Source organism: Vigna radiata, chromosome 7 (genome assembly GCF_000741045.1).
Source record: "Vigna radiata var. radiata cultivar VC1973A chromosome 7, Vradiata_ver6, whole genome shotgun sequence".
Lineage (NCBI taxonomy): Eukaryota > Viridiplantae > Streptophyta > Magnoliopsida > Fabales > Fabaceae > Vigna > Vigna radiata.
The window spans coordinates 13,463,024-13,479,689 of record NC_028357.1 but is presented as its reverse complement, the minus strand read 5'-3'; the positions used below and the strand labels follow the sequence as shown (position 1 = coordinate 13,479,689).

At 36.6% G+C, this 16,666-nt stretch overlaps 1 protein-coding gene and 1 long non-coding RNA gene across 4 annotated transcripts; one reads left to right on the top strand and one right to left on the bottom strand.

Moving 5' to 3' along the window:
* Nucleotides 1–4,475: 4,475 nt before the first annotated feature.
* On the bottom strand, nt 4,476–16,410 carry LOC106768559. Of its 3 annotated transcripts, XM_014653781.2 has the most exons (10): nt 16,064–16,410; nt 15,676–15,767; nt 15,393–15,490; nt 13,441–13,523; nt 12,813–12,946; nt 12,433–12,482; nt 12,052–12,144; nt 5,354–5,445; nt 4,863–4,969; nt 4,476–4,765 (listed from the first exon to the last, which is right to left on the bottom strand). In XM_014653781.2, the coding sequence occupies exons 2-10, from the start codon at nt 15,733–15,735 to the stop codon at nt 4,724–4,726; spliced, it is 759 nt and encodes a 252-aa protein (XP_014509267.1). In that variant the 5' UTR covers nt 15,736–15,767; nt 16,064–16,410; the 3' UTR covers nt 4,476–4,723. The 3 variants fall into 3 exon arrangements, 2 of the variants coding, with proteins under 2 accessions (XP_014509267.1, XP_022638865.1); XM_022783144.1 differs by lacking the exons at nt 15,393–15,490; nt 15,676–15,767; nt 16,064–16,410 and adding an exon at nt 14,083–14,388 and having other exon boundaries at nt 13,441–14,006; XR_002668503.1 differs by lacking the exons at nt 4,476–4,765; nt 12,052–12,144; nt 12,433–12,482; ... (3 more) ...; nt 15,676–15,767; nt 16,064–16,410 and adding an exon at nt 7,513–8,220 and having other exon boundaries at nt 4,956–4,969.
* On the top strand, nt 8,292–11,292 carry LOC111242029. Its single transcript, XR_002668504.1, has 2 exons — nt 8,292–9,455; nt 9,697–11,292. It is a non-coding gene; the product is annotated as an uncharacterized LOC111242029 (long non-coding RNA).
* Nucleotides 16,411–16,666: the final 256 nt, after the last annotated feature.

The window sequence follows — 16,666 nt, the reverse complement described above, 5'->3', positions numbered from 1 at the left end:
ATATTATATATATATATATATATATATATATATATATATATATATATATATATTCGATGAATAAAAATTCACACATTCAAATGATTTTTATCTCATATAAATTATTTAGATCATAACTGTATATAATATCTATCTCCAGTAAATGATAATTCACACATTTAAGTTATTTTTCTCTCTTACAAACATTAGTTTAATTATAAAATATTTCTTGTCGCTACAAAAAATTTGCTAACTTTAACTCAATTAGAGTAATTATAACTCAATCTTAACCATAATTTTTTTAGTTTCACGTCAATTAAAATAACTTTGGTCTGGTTTTAGAGTTTCAATGGAAGTATTTTCAATTGAGTCTTAGTTAGTTACGTACTTAATTTGGAGTCTAAGCTAAAATTATTTCAGCTTTACTACAATTCAAGTAATTTAAGCTTTATTTTAAGAGAAACTTCAACTCAACCTGAAATAAAGGAACTCCAACTTAGTCTCGAAAATAGTAATTTATGAAACTTCTACCAAAATATTTTTAACTCAAACTTAGTTAAAGTATCTTCAAATCAGTTCTAATTAGAGCAATTTTATTTCAATCCCTATCAAAATATATTTTATTCAACCTCCATTAGATCATATTTCACTTGACATTCTTTTAGTACGGTCGGATTGATTTTATTCAATCTCAACCAGATTAATTTAAACTTGCCTCAAAAAGAGTAATCTTACCTTGGTTAGTTCATCTTTATCTTAGTCTCGAGAAGGACAATTTTAGCTTGTCATCCACTAAAATATATTGCACTAATTGGAATCTAAAGTATCTTAACTCAATCTCATCCAAAACTTTTTTTATCTTGTTTTTGGTCAAAGTGATTGTAATTTAGCATCAATTAAAGTCCAAAATATTACGAACACAAGACAAGGTTGAATTGTATTTTGATAGTTTTTTAACCTTAAAGTAAAAATAGTATATATTATTTATAGAGATATAAAAAAAAGAGAGAAAATCAAATTCAAACTTTTATATGACATATATATGATTAAGTTTAGTTTTTTTTACCCAATTAGTCAAATTTTACTACTATTGTTTAAGATTACTAATAACAAAAATACAAGTATTATTTAAGAGTTTCTTCAAGATAACCACTAAATTGTTCATGGGAAAATTTCTCTAATTCTTTAACAATATGATGTGAGACAAGTCACTCTTAGCTAAGTGTTTACAAAGAATAATGAAGGTTTTACAAGTTTAGATCACGTATGGTGAATACAGATATTCTCAAACAATAAAAGACACAAAAGTAAGCTAAAATTTACTTTTGATAAATAATGAACAATAACAAACAATAAAACATAGAAATGATTATTTTATGTTCCAAAAAATGTCTTCCATTTTTATTTATCAAAGAGGTCCATTGAACAAAGAAAAGATAAAAAAGAAGATATCTCTAGAAAAAAATCTAAAACATTTTTCCTTCACTAATAAATTCCTAAATAAGGCATTATTTTGGAAGAACCATCAACTTTGATAGCAAGCCTCCAAGCAAAGGTGGTCCAAGCTAGAAGAGAAACTATGGATTTGGTCCCTCAGGTGAGTGTTTATAGAAATTTGGTGGGGAAGGAGTAAGAAATGCAGAAGCTATAGAGATTATGGAGTAGGCTCACGGCCTTGGGTGGTTTATGTGGTGGTGGTGTGGTGTTTGGTGGCTTAAAGAAAGGTTAAATCAACTCTAAGAGGTAAGAGACTAGAAGGGTCTCATGGGTTGCTCTAGTCTTGATCTAGAAAAAATATTATGGCAAGAACATAATATTACATAACATCCAAGATTATTAAAAGGAAGGACACACCCCTGTACATAAGCAAGGGTGTCTCCTAAGAACCCTAAAAGCATGATCTCTCAACCTTGCATTCATTGGTTGGAAATGAGGCCCTTTAAGGAGTGGACAAGTGTCCACAAATCCTCTCCAATGAGGGAAGGACATGTGACCACTCATAAAGCACAATCTTCTAAATTCCTAGAGTATCATGTTACCACTATTAAAGCTAAATCCTCTCCAATGGAAGCATGACACATACTTTCCGCATGATTTGAACTTCTAGCTTAAGGAAAAAATCTTATAATAATTAGGCCTTAATACAAACCTTAAACAAACCTACCTACTTGACCGAAATAATGGCCTAAAGAACCTACACTACTTAGCCAAAAATACATTACCTAAAGAAACCTATACTACTCCAAGCTATGTTCCATGATGGTTCCAAAGGTAGTCCAAAAAGTAGATTTTAGACCATCTCATAGATGATTTCAATTCTTCTTGTAGATGTTTGACCATGACTAGAGGGTATGCATCATAAATGCACATTGCCAAAAAGAAGACAAGTACATCCAACTTTTAGAATGTTGAGAAAATGAAGAAAGAACATTAATTGTTGCATGGAGGACATTCAATGCATCCATTATTATCATACTTATCAAATGAAGGAAGTGGTTAATATAAGTTGAAACAGCTTAATGGGAACAAATTATTCCAATAGCTACTTTCTTCTACAATCTATACAAAGCCTTTCTAGAAGAAGAAATGAGAGACACGACATGCATATATCCAAAATGCTAAAATGTTTTTGAGCCGATTAAAGCTTCAATGAAGAATATTACTAGTGTTTAGTTTAGCAAAATAGAAGAAAAAGCTTTTCTCTATATCTTATCCAAGAGTGGTTGTTTGATAAAAAAAAAAAAAGACTCAATTATTAACCGGAAATAACTATTGTTCAAAGAATATTTCTTTAAGCTAGAAGTGGTTTGTTGAAGAGTACTTGTTTAAGATATAAGTATCTTGTGGAAAGAATATTTGAATAAAATCCACTGAGTGGCTAAAAACCACAAGAATACTTGTATTGAGTCAAGAGTATCTTAAAAAGAAGTGCATAATTGACCTAGGTGTGACTTGGAAAACAACACAACTGAATCAAGAGTGACTTGAGAAATAAAATACTTGATTGAGCTAAGAGTGATTCGGTAGAACAATCCTTCAGAATTAGCCAAAGGTGCCTATGAATCCAAATAATACTCAGATGATTAGTCAAGAATGATTACAAGCTCAAATAATATTCTCGTTGTATTTCATAACATCAGTTTGCTTAGTATAACTCAATAAGTTGACTAAAAATTAGATGTAATCTATGATCATATGAATCAGTATAAAAATAATATATAATCTCTCTCTCTTAATTTCTTTATTTTACATGCTACTCTCAACTTTACCAATTGAGAGAAGGAGAGACATTATATAACAACTTAAGAAGTAAATTTTCTTTAACAGAGTATATAAGTCGATTAACTAAAGTTACGTCGGACAAACATTTTTTATTGATTTCTTTACAAATGTAAAACCATCATCTAAAGATAGCCATCAGATATACTTGCAAAAAGTGTTAAAAAAAAATCTTAAAACACAATTTAACCCTCTTTTATTGTGTTTCTTCCTATTTTCACCTATAGTATGCTATTTTATGTACTTTGACTTTTGTCCGTTATAATTTTAAGATAGGACGCGAAAAGTCCTATGGTACAACAAGAATAAATAAATTTAGTTTTCTAATTGTGCATTTAAGTTTAAATGTGTCAGATGCACTTATTGTGTTTTAAAGAACAAATACAACAAATCATTACTCTGATAACTTAGAACACTTATCAAACACAACTTTTGTTAAGTAGAAAGATGCAAGGTCTATACATAATTAAGAAAATATAGACAGACAATGTAATTGCATAAGATATATGCATGAAGAGACTTCTTAACACGGACATCGTAACGTAATCTTTCAGACGAAAACCGACATTTGTTTGCACTTAATAAAAATAAAAAGTATAGTGTTCTAATGTTGGATCTAATAGAATCTAATTTTGAAATTGACCTTGCATAAACTAATTTCACCTTGACCAAAGCCTATATCACTCAACCTTAAGTATAACATTCAAATAGAGTAGATATAGGCATTGGAAGCTTAAACAACACATAAGCTTATAATAAAAGGAAAACTAGATCAAAAGTAGAATCTCATCCTTGCCTAAAGTTATGTTGACTCCATGAAAGATTTGATTCAGTGATTCCATCAACACAATAGCTTATATGGATTACGAAGAAGATAAGAAATTAAGAACAACAAAAGATTGAATTACTGAACACACACGGTCAAATACAATGGAATAAAGGACATGAGAAGATAAGTAAACATTCCAATTGAAATTGAGAATCCATTAAGTGTTTTGGACGATCGTTACTTCTATCTTAGAATATTGAGACAAGACTAAGAAGTCACTAAAAGAATGTGTTAATAATAATGGTTTTAGTACGACGAATCTATGAAATTATCACTTTTATTTTATAATATGATGATTTTAGGATTGTTAATTTTTTTAAAAATATGACATTTATTTATAATAATTGTAACCACTAAAATTATGTAAAATATGACATTTCTAACCCTTATTTATTAAAAATGTTAGCTTGTAACTAGAATGTTTTTTGTTGTTGCTATTGAGTTAATTAAGATTTCATACTTTAAACTCAAAAGACCTAAGACAAGGTAACCCACTTACACCATTCTTCACTGTTTGAAACAACCATCTGATTATGTTTTACAACAGGAAAAGGGAGCCTATAAACAAAGAAATGGTTATGTATTCTAAACTGTATACATATGTTCCACATCCATGCATGGGAGAGAAGGTTTCCATCAAGTTACCTGCAACAATTCTCTGATATCGTACCCTTGAAGCTATAATTACAAACAGAAGATGAAGCATTCATAATATTGAATAAAAGATGATTTTAAAAACTAACAGAATTTGCAAACAAGGAGTGATAATTAATACCTGCAGAAAAGTAAGAAATAATATCACTCCTGAGTTCCAAAAAGCATGAACAGTGATGGGAGTGAGAAGGTTGTGAGTTTGAGCATATGAAAACCCCAAAGCAGTCCCTGCGTATGCCACAAATTTCTGTTATTTTCTTCAGAGTATGTGGAGTCACAAGAGCATCTTTCAAGAGAAAGTAGACGTTGCTATTTTCATTTCTTCTTTTACAAAAAAAGGTTACATAAATGTTTTCACTTCATTTTATATTTTAAATGTTTGTATAGAAAATAATGAAAACAACAGAAAATGTAAGTGAAAAAAAATGATATTTTCTAAATTATTTGTGGAAGTGTTAATTGAAACAGAAACATCTATTAAAATCAAAAAATGGATTGAATTTTTTTGTTAACATAAAAAATGACATTTTCCCTTGTTCAAACTAAATTATTTTATATTCAATTCATTATTTCCATATCTGAAGATCATGTTGTCAAGTATTTGCACCACACCGAGAACAAACAGCTGTGGAAATTCTCCTGGAGTGAGATGTGCAAGGGCAAACACAGCGGCGCTAATGATAACAGCAACTGGTGTAGGAACCCTACAGTGAAAGTGGCGAATGAGAAAAACTGCACCAGTAACAATCAATTCACAAAACATACTTAAACAACTGAGTTGTGGCATCCATGATGCATCTAATTAAGTTAAATCTACAAATTATGCAAACAAGTATATTCACAGATATAGATTATTTTTTCACAAAGAAAGTTCAAGTTTTGGTATAGCCTCACATTGATAATCCAAATAACTCAGACCCACACACTGCTAGGTTACACATTAAAAATAAAAATAAAAACCAAAATAGTGACCTTATCATTAAACTGTTATTAGAAATGTTTAGAATACTTAAGTAATAATATTTTCTAAAGATCACATATCTCTTATACATACATCACGAAGCAATAGATTGTTGCTTCTCTTACTTTCCAATTTTCCCACTTCCATTGTGTATCTCTGGAGTTATGTTAGGTTCCTTTGTTCAGGAGACCAAACAGAACACACTCTTCTCACAATAATACTCGAAACAGCCAAAGATGAAAGTATGTGTATGTATATTATTGAATTTATAACGTATATAACAAAGAAAATAAAAGTAAATGTTCCCCAAGAAAGCCTTTCTTCCTCCACCGGCCAAAAGGTCCAGTCTAAACCCAAAGCAAATATCTGATAATCCCCTTCTCCCTCTATTCTGTTTCTTATTTATACTCTCTTTACTAACAAACTATCCTCCTTTCCCACCTTTAATTTCCTCCCCTCATGCAATTTTAACTTCCTAACATTACATCCCGCTGCAAAAAAACCTTGTCCTCAAGGTTAGAATCGTAAAACTGGATCTCCTGGCTCCTCTTCATCATCCAGTTTTCGTATGAAGGGAATCCACTGGCTACTGCCCTCCAATTCAGGTCTGGAAGTTAGGGTGGTGGTCTATCTGAAAGAATTGTTGACTCCTTCAAGAGTTGCTTCTTTTCCAGAATTCCCATGGACCATATGATTGTTCTATACTGCCTTCTGACCTGGTGACCACTTACATGGGACTGGATTTTAACTATTTTCTGATGAATGATCAAGAATTCTTTTATCTTCTTCCAACCCCAAAATCTTTTTTGTATTTTTATAGCAGCATCACTAGTTAAGCCCTCTCCTTGCCCATATTTGTTCATCCTTGTTAGGTTCCTGAATTGGGAACCTAATTGCAACTCTCACTTTCACTCCAAGAAACACAGAAAGATTGGGAAAATTGAATGGTATTCACAGTATAATGTCTGTACACATAGAACACAGAGGCATAACCCTCTTCAATAGGTCTGTACCCGTTAACAACTAAACAATCAACAACCCTTTTCCCCATTAATAGGCCTCTATTTATACAACCTCCCCCACCCAATCCTAACTGTCCCAGGCATTTAAGCTGTTACAGTTATTTACACTTCTTATCCCTATCAATACCCTCCCCTTGAACACCAACCTTGTCCCCAAGGTTGAAGTTGGGGTATTGCTCCCTGATGATTATTTCGTGTTTCCCGGTTACCCCTTCCGGCTCTCCTTCTTGCCACTCTACCAGCAGCTGTGGCACACTCTCCCCTTCTTCCCGCAGTTGCCTCTTTCCTGCCGTCCCACCAAAGACCTCCTTCTTGATCAAGTGGTTTGTGTTGTTAGGGGTTAAAAAAACATGCATTTTCTTGGTACTGTAACCACATCTATGTGGTTCTAACATGATATAGTAAGGAGTATCGCCCCCACATTTCTTCTGATTAACATTCCCACTAAGAAACTTCATGTAGCCCCCACCATAGTCAAGCTTCTATTCATGCATGACCAAAAATTGGAAAGCTAGTGTCTTATCCTTATTGCTGAATTCAGGGTACTTAGCATAAATGGCGTAGAATTTGTAATCTTCACTGGTTTGAAAACCTTTGTCATTGGCGTCCCCCTTCCCTTGACCAGAAATGTGGTTCCACTCCCCAGCCATGTTCTCATTTTCTTTCCAATCTGATTTAACCCACCTATTTTCCCATTCGTTTTCGAAGCGCTCCTCGAAGAATATCTTGGCAGAGATGATAGTCAAGTGAGATAGAAGAATGAGAGAGCGAAGGTCAGGGTTTCGCACCCTAAACACCATCGCCATAGACGGGACAGAACTAGGGGTGTAGAAAAAATGTGAAAGCTTCTTTATCTTCTCCCTCAACATCAGAGTCAATTGTATCATCCCTTGCTTCCTCCTCTTCCTTCTTCTTCTCGGCCTCTTCAATTGCTGCCTTCTCAGCATCCTTGTGCTTGCCTCATCTTTAAGTGGTATATGATGCCCCATCTCTCTATCAGGTGGCAGCCCCGTAAGTTCCCAAAACGCCACGTCCTGCTGGTCCAGTAAAAGCTCCATCTCCTTCTTTTGTTTTTTGTTGAGGCCCAAACAATTCTGGCCACTTTCTCTGGACTCCAATGAGCCCAACTCCCATACCCTATGCCCAGTTGCCACTTCATCCCTTTTTAATAAAGTCCTGGGTCCCACCATTTTCCTTTCTAACGTGGGGTCACCTTTGATTGTTATCTCCTCCTCCCCTTGTCGGTACACCATAGTTAATATCTCCCAATCCACCGTCACCTTCCCCAGTTTTCTCAGCCACTCCACACCGAGGATAACCTCTACTCCTCCGAGCTCAAAAATGTCAAATCGTTCAACAATTTCTGCGTCTCCCACCTTCAATGTCGCCTGTTCACAGCAACCGTTGATTCTCTTCTTCTGTCTGTTCCCCAAGCTCACCATATATGGTTGGGTCTCCATCACCGCCATCTCTAGATCCTCCACCACCCTCCGATCAATAAAGTTGTGGCTTGCGCCACTATCGATCAGAACCAATACCTCGCGTTGCCCAATGCGTCCTCGTACTTTCATCGTTTTGGGTGTCGTCAATCCGCCGGCTGACAGCGCCGATAACTCCATAGTAGCAAGGTTTGACTCCATCCCCTCTTCACCTTCAGCGTCTTCCTCCTCCTCCACTTAAATTAGCATTTTGAGCCCCTCTCTGGGCAGCGATGGCCGAGGCTGAAGGGTCCGCCACACCTGAAACACCGTCCCTCCTCCCTCCGTTTAAGATACTCCGAGTATGGTAGATTGCGAACATTCCGATCACTTCCGCCGCTGTTAGCCAGCCCATTATTCCGCCCTTGGGTCGCATCTTTCTTAACAGACCCCATGCTTTCAGCCGATCCTCCTCGCACCGTCGCATCATGATTTGGGTTGATTCGCGTCACCGAACCCGTCGATTTTCCCCAAGAATTTTGATTCTTGGATATCCATCCTCCTATCGTCTTCGAAGTCGTGCACAACTTCTCCACATCTCTCGCCACCCGCATGGCGGTCATCAAATCCGGTGGGTCATGTGGTCGGACATGATCGCCCACCTCTTCCCGTAAGCCAGACAAAAAATACCCCATAATATGCTCCTCGGGTATCTGGGTCGTTTGCCCTACCAGAACTTCGAAGTCGCGTATGTATTCCTCCACCGGCCCCTCCTGACGTATGGTCGAGAGCCTCTCGTACACCGTTCCTTGCGTTCCTCCCCCAAATCGGATACCCAAAGCCCTCTTCAACCCATCCCAAGAAAGGTTCTTGGTTTTCTCTCGCCAGAATCGGAACCAGCTTCCGGCGTAGCCATCCATGCTAATAAAGGCCAATTCCAACTTCTCCTCCTCCACCACCTTCTAGACTTCGAAAAATTTCTCCGCTCGACCTATCCATACCCAAGGTTCGCCCCCCTCAAAGACTGGTAATTCGACTCGCTTCCTCCATTGGCTCAAACCTCCTTGGTTACCTTCTCCGCCTCTTCCTCCTCCGCCGTTTGGTCCACCCCCATTATCGTTCACTGACGACTGGTAATGTGGTTACGTTCTCCAAGCGCTCAAGATTGCTTGGATGTTAGGTTCCTGAATTGGGAACCTAATTGCAGCTCTCACTTTCACTCCAAGAAACACAGAAAGATTGGGAAAACTGAATGGTATTCATAGTATAATGTCTGTACACATAGAACACAGAGGCATAACCCTCTTCAACAGGTCTGTACCCGTTAACAACTAAACAATCAACAACCCTTTTCCCCACTAATAGGCCTCTCTTTATACAACCTCCCCCACCCAATCCTAACTGTCCCAAGCATTTAAGTTGTTACAGTTATTTACACTTCTTATCCCTATCAATCCTAGAAGCTAAAAAGGAAAGAACTTGTTGATATGACCATCCAATTTCTTCATCATCATCATGTTGAGCTAACTGTTTCTTCTGAATGTTAAATTGCAGCCCTGCAAAGAAATATTCCTGCCATTGGTCTTCTGGTGTTTTATATGTTTGTGACAACCATATCTTTTCCCCACTCAAAACAGTTGCATCTTCTACTTTGTTTCCAACCATAATAGTCACCCTGTTCCCACCATATTCTGCTTTCTTTCCTCTGTCTTCACCCTTCTTCACTCTTGTGACATACACATCACAACCTCCCCCACTATCTCCCCTAGAAACAAAAGCTTTTGCCACTTCCTGGGCAGCAACACTAACAACTTTCTCAGTAGCAGCTTCTCTGACTTCTGCAGTTTGGACTAATTTCTCCAAAACAAAATCTCTATCTCTTTCTCCGAACCTCCTTATCAACACCTTTGTCAACTCTGTCCAAGAAGGACTCTTGGTTTTATATTTCCAGACCCTAAGCCAATAGATTGCGACTCCCCCATACTAGTGTAAGCCAATCTTAATATTTCCCTTGCTGCCACATTTTGGATCTCCAAAACTTTCTCTGCTCTAGATATCCATCCCTCTGGATCAATCCCCTCAAAAGTACGCAATCTTACATGCTTCCTCCACTTCCTCAAGTTACTGGAAACGCCACCCTTCCCCATCCATCCTCGCGACTATCCCCGAGCTCGATGAGTATCGCCCCCACATCGGACCCCCTTTTCCTGCCATTCTGCCACTTCCGCATGGAACAATTCCTACCCGTTCCACATCTTGTGCTCACGCCATCACCGTTAACAAATGTCGTGGGTCGTGCGGCCTTACTAAATTTCGCAGCCCCTCTTGCAACCCAGCAAAAAAAAAAATCCCAACAATTTATCCTCACTCACGCCTGATGCTTGTGCCACCAAAATTTCAAACTCTTGGATGTATTCGTCGATGCTCCCCTTCTGTCGCACCGTCGCCAGCTTCTCAAAAACGGTGCCTCGATTCAGTCCGCCGAACCTCCACGTCAGCGTTTCCGTGAACATCTTCCAATTCGGATGTCTGGTTTTCTTCCGCCAGAAGCGGATCCAATAGTAGCTCGTGCCTCTCTCCATACAAATATATACCAGCTCCATCTTCTCCCTCTCCGTCACGTTCTATAGATCAAAAAATTTCTCTGCCTTCGCGATCCAACCCATGGGGTCCGCTCCTTCGAACGTTGGTAGTTCAACGCGCTTCATCCAGCTACGTTGCACGTCTGCTTCGTCCTCTTCCGCTTCGTCCTCCAAACTCTCTGGTGGTCGCTGTTTGCGTTCAATGTTGACGAAATCGTGAATTCCTTCGGAGCTCCGATATTGGTTCCTGGTTCGTCCTCCACGAGCACGGCCAAACGCTTGTAGTTTGCAAGTTACCGATCTCATCCCCGCTCTTAACTCTTCTACCGACGACTCAATCACAATCAACCTTCCCTCCATTCTTCTTCTTCACACGCGTTATGTTCGCTCCTCCGATGAAGATCCGGCAGGTCGGACCAAATTTATTAGGTTCCTTTGTTCAAGAGACCAAACAAAACACACTCTTCTCACAATAATACTCGAAACAGCCAAAGATGAAAGTATGTGTATGTATATTATTGAATCTGTAATGTATATAAAGAAGAAAATACAAGTAAATGTTCCCCAAGGAAGCCTCCCTTCCTCCACTGACCAAAAGGTCTAGTCTAAATCCAAAACAAATATCTGATAATCCCCTTCTCCCTCTATTCTGTTTCTTATTTATACTCTCTCTCTACTAACAAACTATCCTCCTTTCCCGCCTTTAATTTCCTCCCTTCATATAATTTTAACTTCCTAACAAGTTAGCAGTCTCATTTTAGCAACCTCCAAATTCTCTTTTATGTAAATAGTATTTTGGAAAGCCTAAGTTTGAGTATAAACGATTAGTGCACTAGTTCAAGTTTTATGAACGAGAAATTGAACATTAAAAATATCTAAGACCAACCCTACCTTCAATGTATATATACATAAAATCTCCTAAAGGTAACATTCCATATATTAAAGTTAACTAGGTTGATTGAAGAAGTGCCACCTAAAGTATGAGTCAAAATACACCTACATATGATCAGAAACCTAACTGGAAGGAAAAATAGCAACTAGCTAGCACAAGGCAAACTTCACTATACATTCTAATCAACTTTTCCATTTTATGTCAAGGATATAAGCTAACTACAGTATAGCTGAAGCTGCACTGGTCGAAACCTTCTCTGTTCAATTATCCTCCCAATGCATATCTAATTCAAAAAGAAGAAAGTCCCACTTTCAAGGCAAGCTGTGGCTTCTTTAACATGTATTATCATGATATATGGGAATAAAAGAATGCTAAAGTCAAAAAGAAAAACAAAAAACTTAAACAACAAATCAACGGGTATGAAGGAAACAATACCACTTGGTCAGAGAAGTCATAAAAAATCCTCGAAATACAGTCTCCTCAAGGAGTGGAGCAAGAACACCTGTGATGCCCAGCAAGCACACAGTACTACAACGAAAATGAACACAATCAATCACTAGCTTAAGAATCCAGGACACAACCTAGATGGAAACTTTTGATAAATTCCTTTCATTAGTAGAAGGAGGGACTATGATCTGAAATTACAGTCCACGACTGCAATGTCAACACAATGTTATGGTTTTAGATACCTCTGTAACTGCAATTTGGCTGCATAAGCCATATTTTACTACAAATGTCTGCAATTTTTGTAACCAAAGCATAACACTGAAACTTCAATTTAAAATAAGGGAACGGATTATGAATATCTTAAATTACTTGAGATTTGATGATCCAATTAACGGAAGCAAACCAACAAGAGCATCAGTCTGAAAAGCAGATTATAGAAGCACATAAGAGATACCGACATGGTTTTATTAAACACTGATATAAGGCAAACTTAACAGAACAAAGTAAGAATCTTATCAAGAAAGATTAGTTTTGCTAAGGTACATAAGGAAGATATACAGAGTTGCCTAGTTAGCTATGATGATCCATACCATGATGTAATTACAAGATCAGTGGTTCAATACTAATGCTATTTGAAAATCAGTGACCCTAAATTGTCTCCTCCCATGCTACAAAGAAAATAGTTTAACAAGTAGAAACCAATAATTACATCTGCATCTGCCAGTAAAATTTGAAAATAGAGTATAAACCTCTCTTTGTGGGGTTTCTCCACTGAAGGAAGACACAGCAACTCCAGTCAATGCAGTGGCAATTATGGAACCAACAAGTCCAACTCCAGCCCATAAAAGCCAACCCTTCTGAAGATTGAAAGGCTCCCTCAAATCTGTAACCATGTTTTTACCATTGAATCGGAAAAGCATCAGTGCCTAACATGTTTTAATTCTTCTAAATAGAAACCAATTGCAAACTAAACTATGGATTAAAAAGAGATTTAAACCAACATGATGCAACAAGACAGAAATACAGCAAGCTCATCAAGTCACAAACTGGTTTGTATTGGTAGCAGTGAACCTCGTTAAATTAATAATACTTTAATAAGCCTTAAGGTTCGATGCCAATCATTAATATAAACATTGAGGAATAACTCTTGCTTGAGCACAGTGTCTATAATTGAAGACAGTCAAATGCTCTAGATGAACTAAAATAATAATCAAGCTTGTATTGAAATCGATGCCGAAGTTATATTAATATCATTTTGAGCTCTAGATTGGTTGTTGTACATATAGGCACTATTCTCAGCCCCGTGCAAATATTGCTCACGTTAAAAACCTTTTGCCTATTTCCAGATATAAGTGAAATGTTCTTAAATGGTAATACCGTATTTGAAGAAGTCTTCAGGAAGTGGCTGGAAACTGTTGGCAACACTATAAATTATTCCAAGTACAACAGCAGTGGTCATACTGCCAAGACAATAGGAGAAAATAAGATGGTAATCGAAAACTTTATGTACTTTGTCTTCAATACCAGAAAGAAAATTGGAATAAATATCAGGTATAGACAGTAGAAAGGCCAAAATGTGTTCCATCCTTTTATTGTTTATAGATTGATCTGGTTGACTCTTATACTAAAGTTTAAAGCTATAGGAAATAATAATAATAATAGTTCATGCAGTTAAGAAATAGTATGTTCACTTATCAAATGATAAAATGCATTTAGTATCGTGAGTATCAATGTCTACTGAGTTGCACACCGTTAATATTTCCTAGAATTTGAGCTTAGACCTAGGTCAAACCCACACAATCAATTTGCAAGGTAGGAATTGTCCAAACTTTATATACTCCATTTAAGTTATATATTTAGTTGATGTGACACTAAACCACTCTTTAGTTGCAACTAAGGCAACGTGCAAAGAAGTGGCACAATTAAGGCAGGCTAGGGGTCACCTAAATTAAGGTGTCTTTAGTTGCAACTAAGGCAACGTGCAAAGAAGTGGCACAATTAAGGCAGGCTAGGGGTCACCTAAATTAAGGTGTCCTCCCGACACTCCCACTCATGCACTCATGCACAAGGTTGCTAAAGCATGGTGAATGCAAGTAATTAGTAATAAACCTAGAATAGGTTTGATACATCATAGAATTTGTGCTTATAACCTAATTCATTCCCCACAAAATCAAATTGCAAAGTGAGGATTGACCAAGCTTTATAACCTCTGTTTAAAGCATATTATCAGTATGGGACTAAACTGTTAAGAAGTGGACTTTAAGTCAAACTCAACCCCACAAAACCGGCTTGTAAGATGAGATTTGCACCCACTTATATATTATAAATTGGCCTTATCTCTAGTCGATGTGGGACTTCCAACACACCCCCCTCACGCTGAGGTATATACATCTCGAGCGTGAGACTAGACATTAATGGGTGGTCTACTAACGGTCCGATAGCGGGTGAAACAATATGCCCATAAATATCGCTAGGATAGGTTCTAACCTGGCTTTGATACCATATTAAGAAGTGGACTTTAAGCCTAACTCAACCCCACAAAATCGGCTTGTAAGGTGAGGTTTGCACTTACTTATATATTATAAATTGATCTTATCTCTAGTCGATGTGGGACTTCCAACATAAACCACCACCCGTGAGCTACAATTAAGGAAACTCCCAAAGAAGTCACAACTAAGGTAGGGGCTAGGGTGGACCGCAAGTAAGGTCTTTCCAAGTGGGAAAAATTTGACCTGCTACTAAATGTCCCTAGTTCATCAAGAGCCTATATTACATAGACTATACCATAACAATCTCTTTCCTTTCTAAATATCTATGGGAGATCACATATCTTACAACCTCATCTTATAACCCGATTTTGTGAGATTGAGTTAAACTTAAATTCCACTTTCTAAGATGGTATCAAATTGTAAGAGAGTGTATTGGAGATTACACATTAACTATAAATGTGATATAAATTATAGTATATAATTGAGTGCAAACTTCACTTTACAAATTGGTTTTATGAGATTGAATTAGGTTTAAAGTTCATTTTTTAAGAATCTTCCACTCTAAAATTCAATAAAAGCAAACATTACAAAGTAAGAATTCAAACATTTCACAAGTATGCAAGTTTTGAGCAAATGGATGACAACCTAAAAACCTAATGCGTATCAATCACTTCCATGAACATCATGTGATATATGCTATATAAAATGTGGTTTCACATCTTCTTTGCAAGTCAATGACTAATCAAAAACACTTCACAAAACAAAAGTGGAAGTAGTCTCACAATTTACCAACCAACTTCAAAAATTACGAAGGTAAGAAAGTCCAAAGGAGTATCATACCCCTGATCCAACAAAAGTATCTCTGCCTTGTCTTCTAAACTTAGCACATCAGGTTTGATCCCAAGATAAGGGAGAGCAACCGCTTCAGTCAAACCTGTCTACACAAAACTGCCTGGGAATAAATTAATGGCCCAGCATACAACTAACTAACAGTAACATAGAAATCAATTATAACATATAAATCAATCGACAGTGTAGATAAAAAGCCCCCAAATGTTATCTTCTCCGGAGAATGCATTATTTCAAGTTCGATATGAAATCATAACAGCTACTCAAAACACACCCCAATCCACAAGCAAGAGAAGTCAATGAAACTGTTTGCCATTCCCAAGGCACCTCCCATCGCCTAAGAATAGGCCATTCCAATCCTGATTCCTGAAAAACGGACAAAAGATTACAGAATTTGATTAGAACGCACTGATAACATTACAGTTGTTTATATTATCATCAATAGAACATTGTCATGCATGACAAGATTACTAATTAAAAAAAATATATTTAGAAAGATTTCTAATTGATTGGCTGAACAAAATATCTTTATAAATAATTTACGAAATTAAATTGTTTCATATATTATTGTATACAAAAGCAAACAACATAAAGATCTCTAACTCGTAGTTTAACTCAAATACACTCAATTCTGACATGCAAAGGGTAAGAGAGCAGCGTGCCTTTTCTCCAGCGTTGAAGAAGCAAACCGAAGAAAGGGCCCTTTTGGAACTCAAATTCAAGTGGTTCGGGAGAAAGGGGTTTCTGTGGAGAAATGCGTGGCTTTGTTTTAAGACGGTTTTGAAGGAAGAACAAAGCATGTGGGGACCGATGAGGGGGGAAGGTGATGGTGAAAACAGAGAAGAAGCAATTAACATTGAATTTGAAAGCATTATGTGAGGTGGAGACTATGAAAGTTTGATTCGCAAAAGAAGAACTTCTTTGTATATTAATCCTTCTTGTGTGTGCCCACGAGCAAGTAGCGGATAAGGCTGCTCACTCCAGTTCCCTGTTTCTTTACTTCAACTGCTTCAAAAATTCGGAATGAATTAGAAAAAATATAAGTAAATATATATAATATCTTCCAAAATTTCTTAAATTTATCTTCTTTTTAATTACTTTATTCTATACAAATTTAAATTTTTCAAATAAATAAATTATACTTTTAAATTCTTTCGTCCAAACACAACAATTGTATGGAAAAGTAATAAAAAGTTTCAGTTTGATCAAATTTGTAAATAAGTAAATTAACTTTATTTATCTAGTGAGGGTTTCTATTTTCTAAA

Coding starts and splice junctions, on each gene's coding strand:
- LOC106768559 (XM_014653781.2), bottom strand. CDS start 15,735: ATGGGAGGTGCCTTGGGAATGGCAAACAGTTTCATTGACTTCTCTTGC. Junction 13,524..15,392: donor ATACTTTTGTTGGATCAGGG/GTATGATACTCC, acceptor TTGTCTTGGCAG/TATGACCACTGCTGTTGTAC. Junction 12,947..13,440: donor TGAAGACTTCTTCAAATACG/GTATTACCATTT, acceptor ACATGGTTACAG/ATTTGAGGGAGCCTTTCAAT.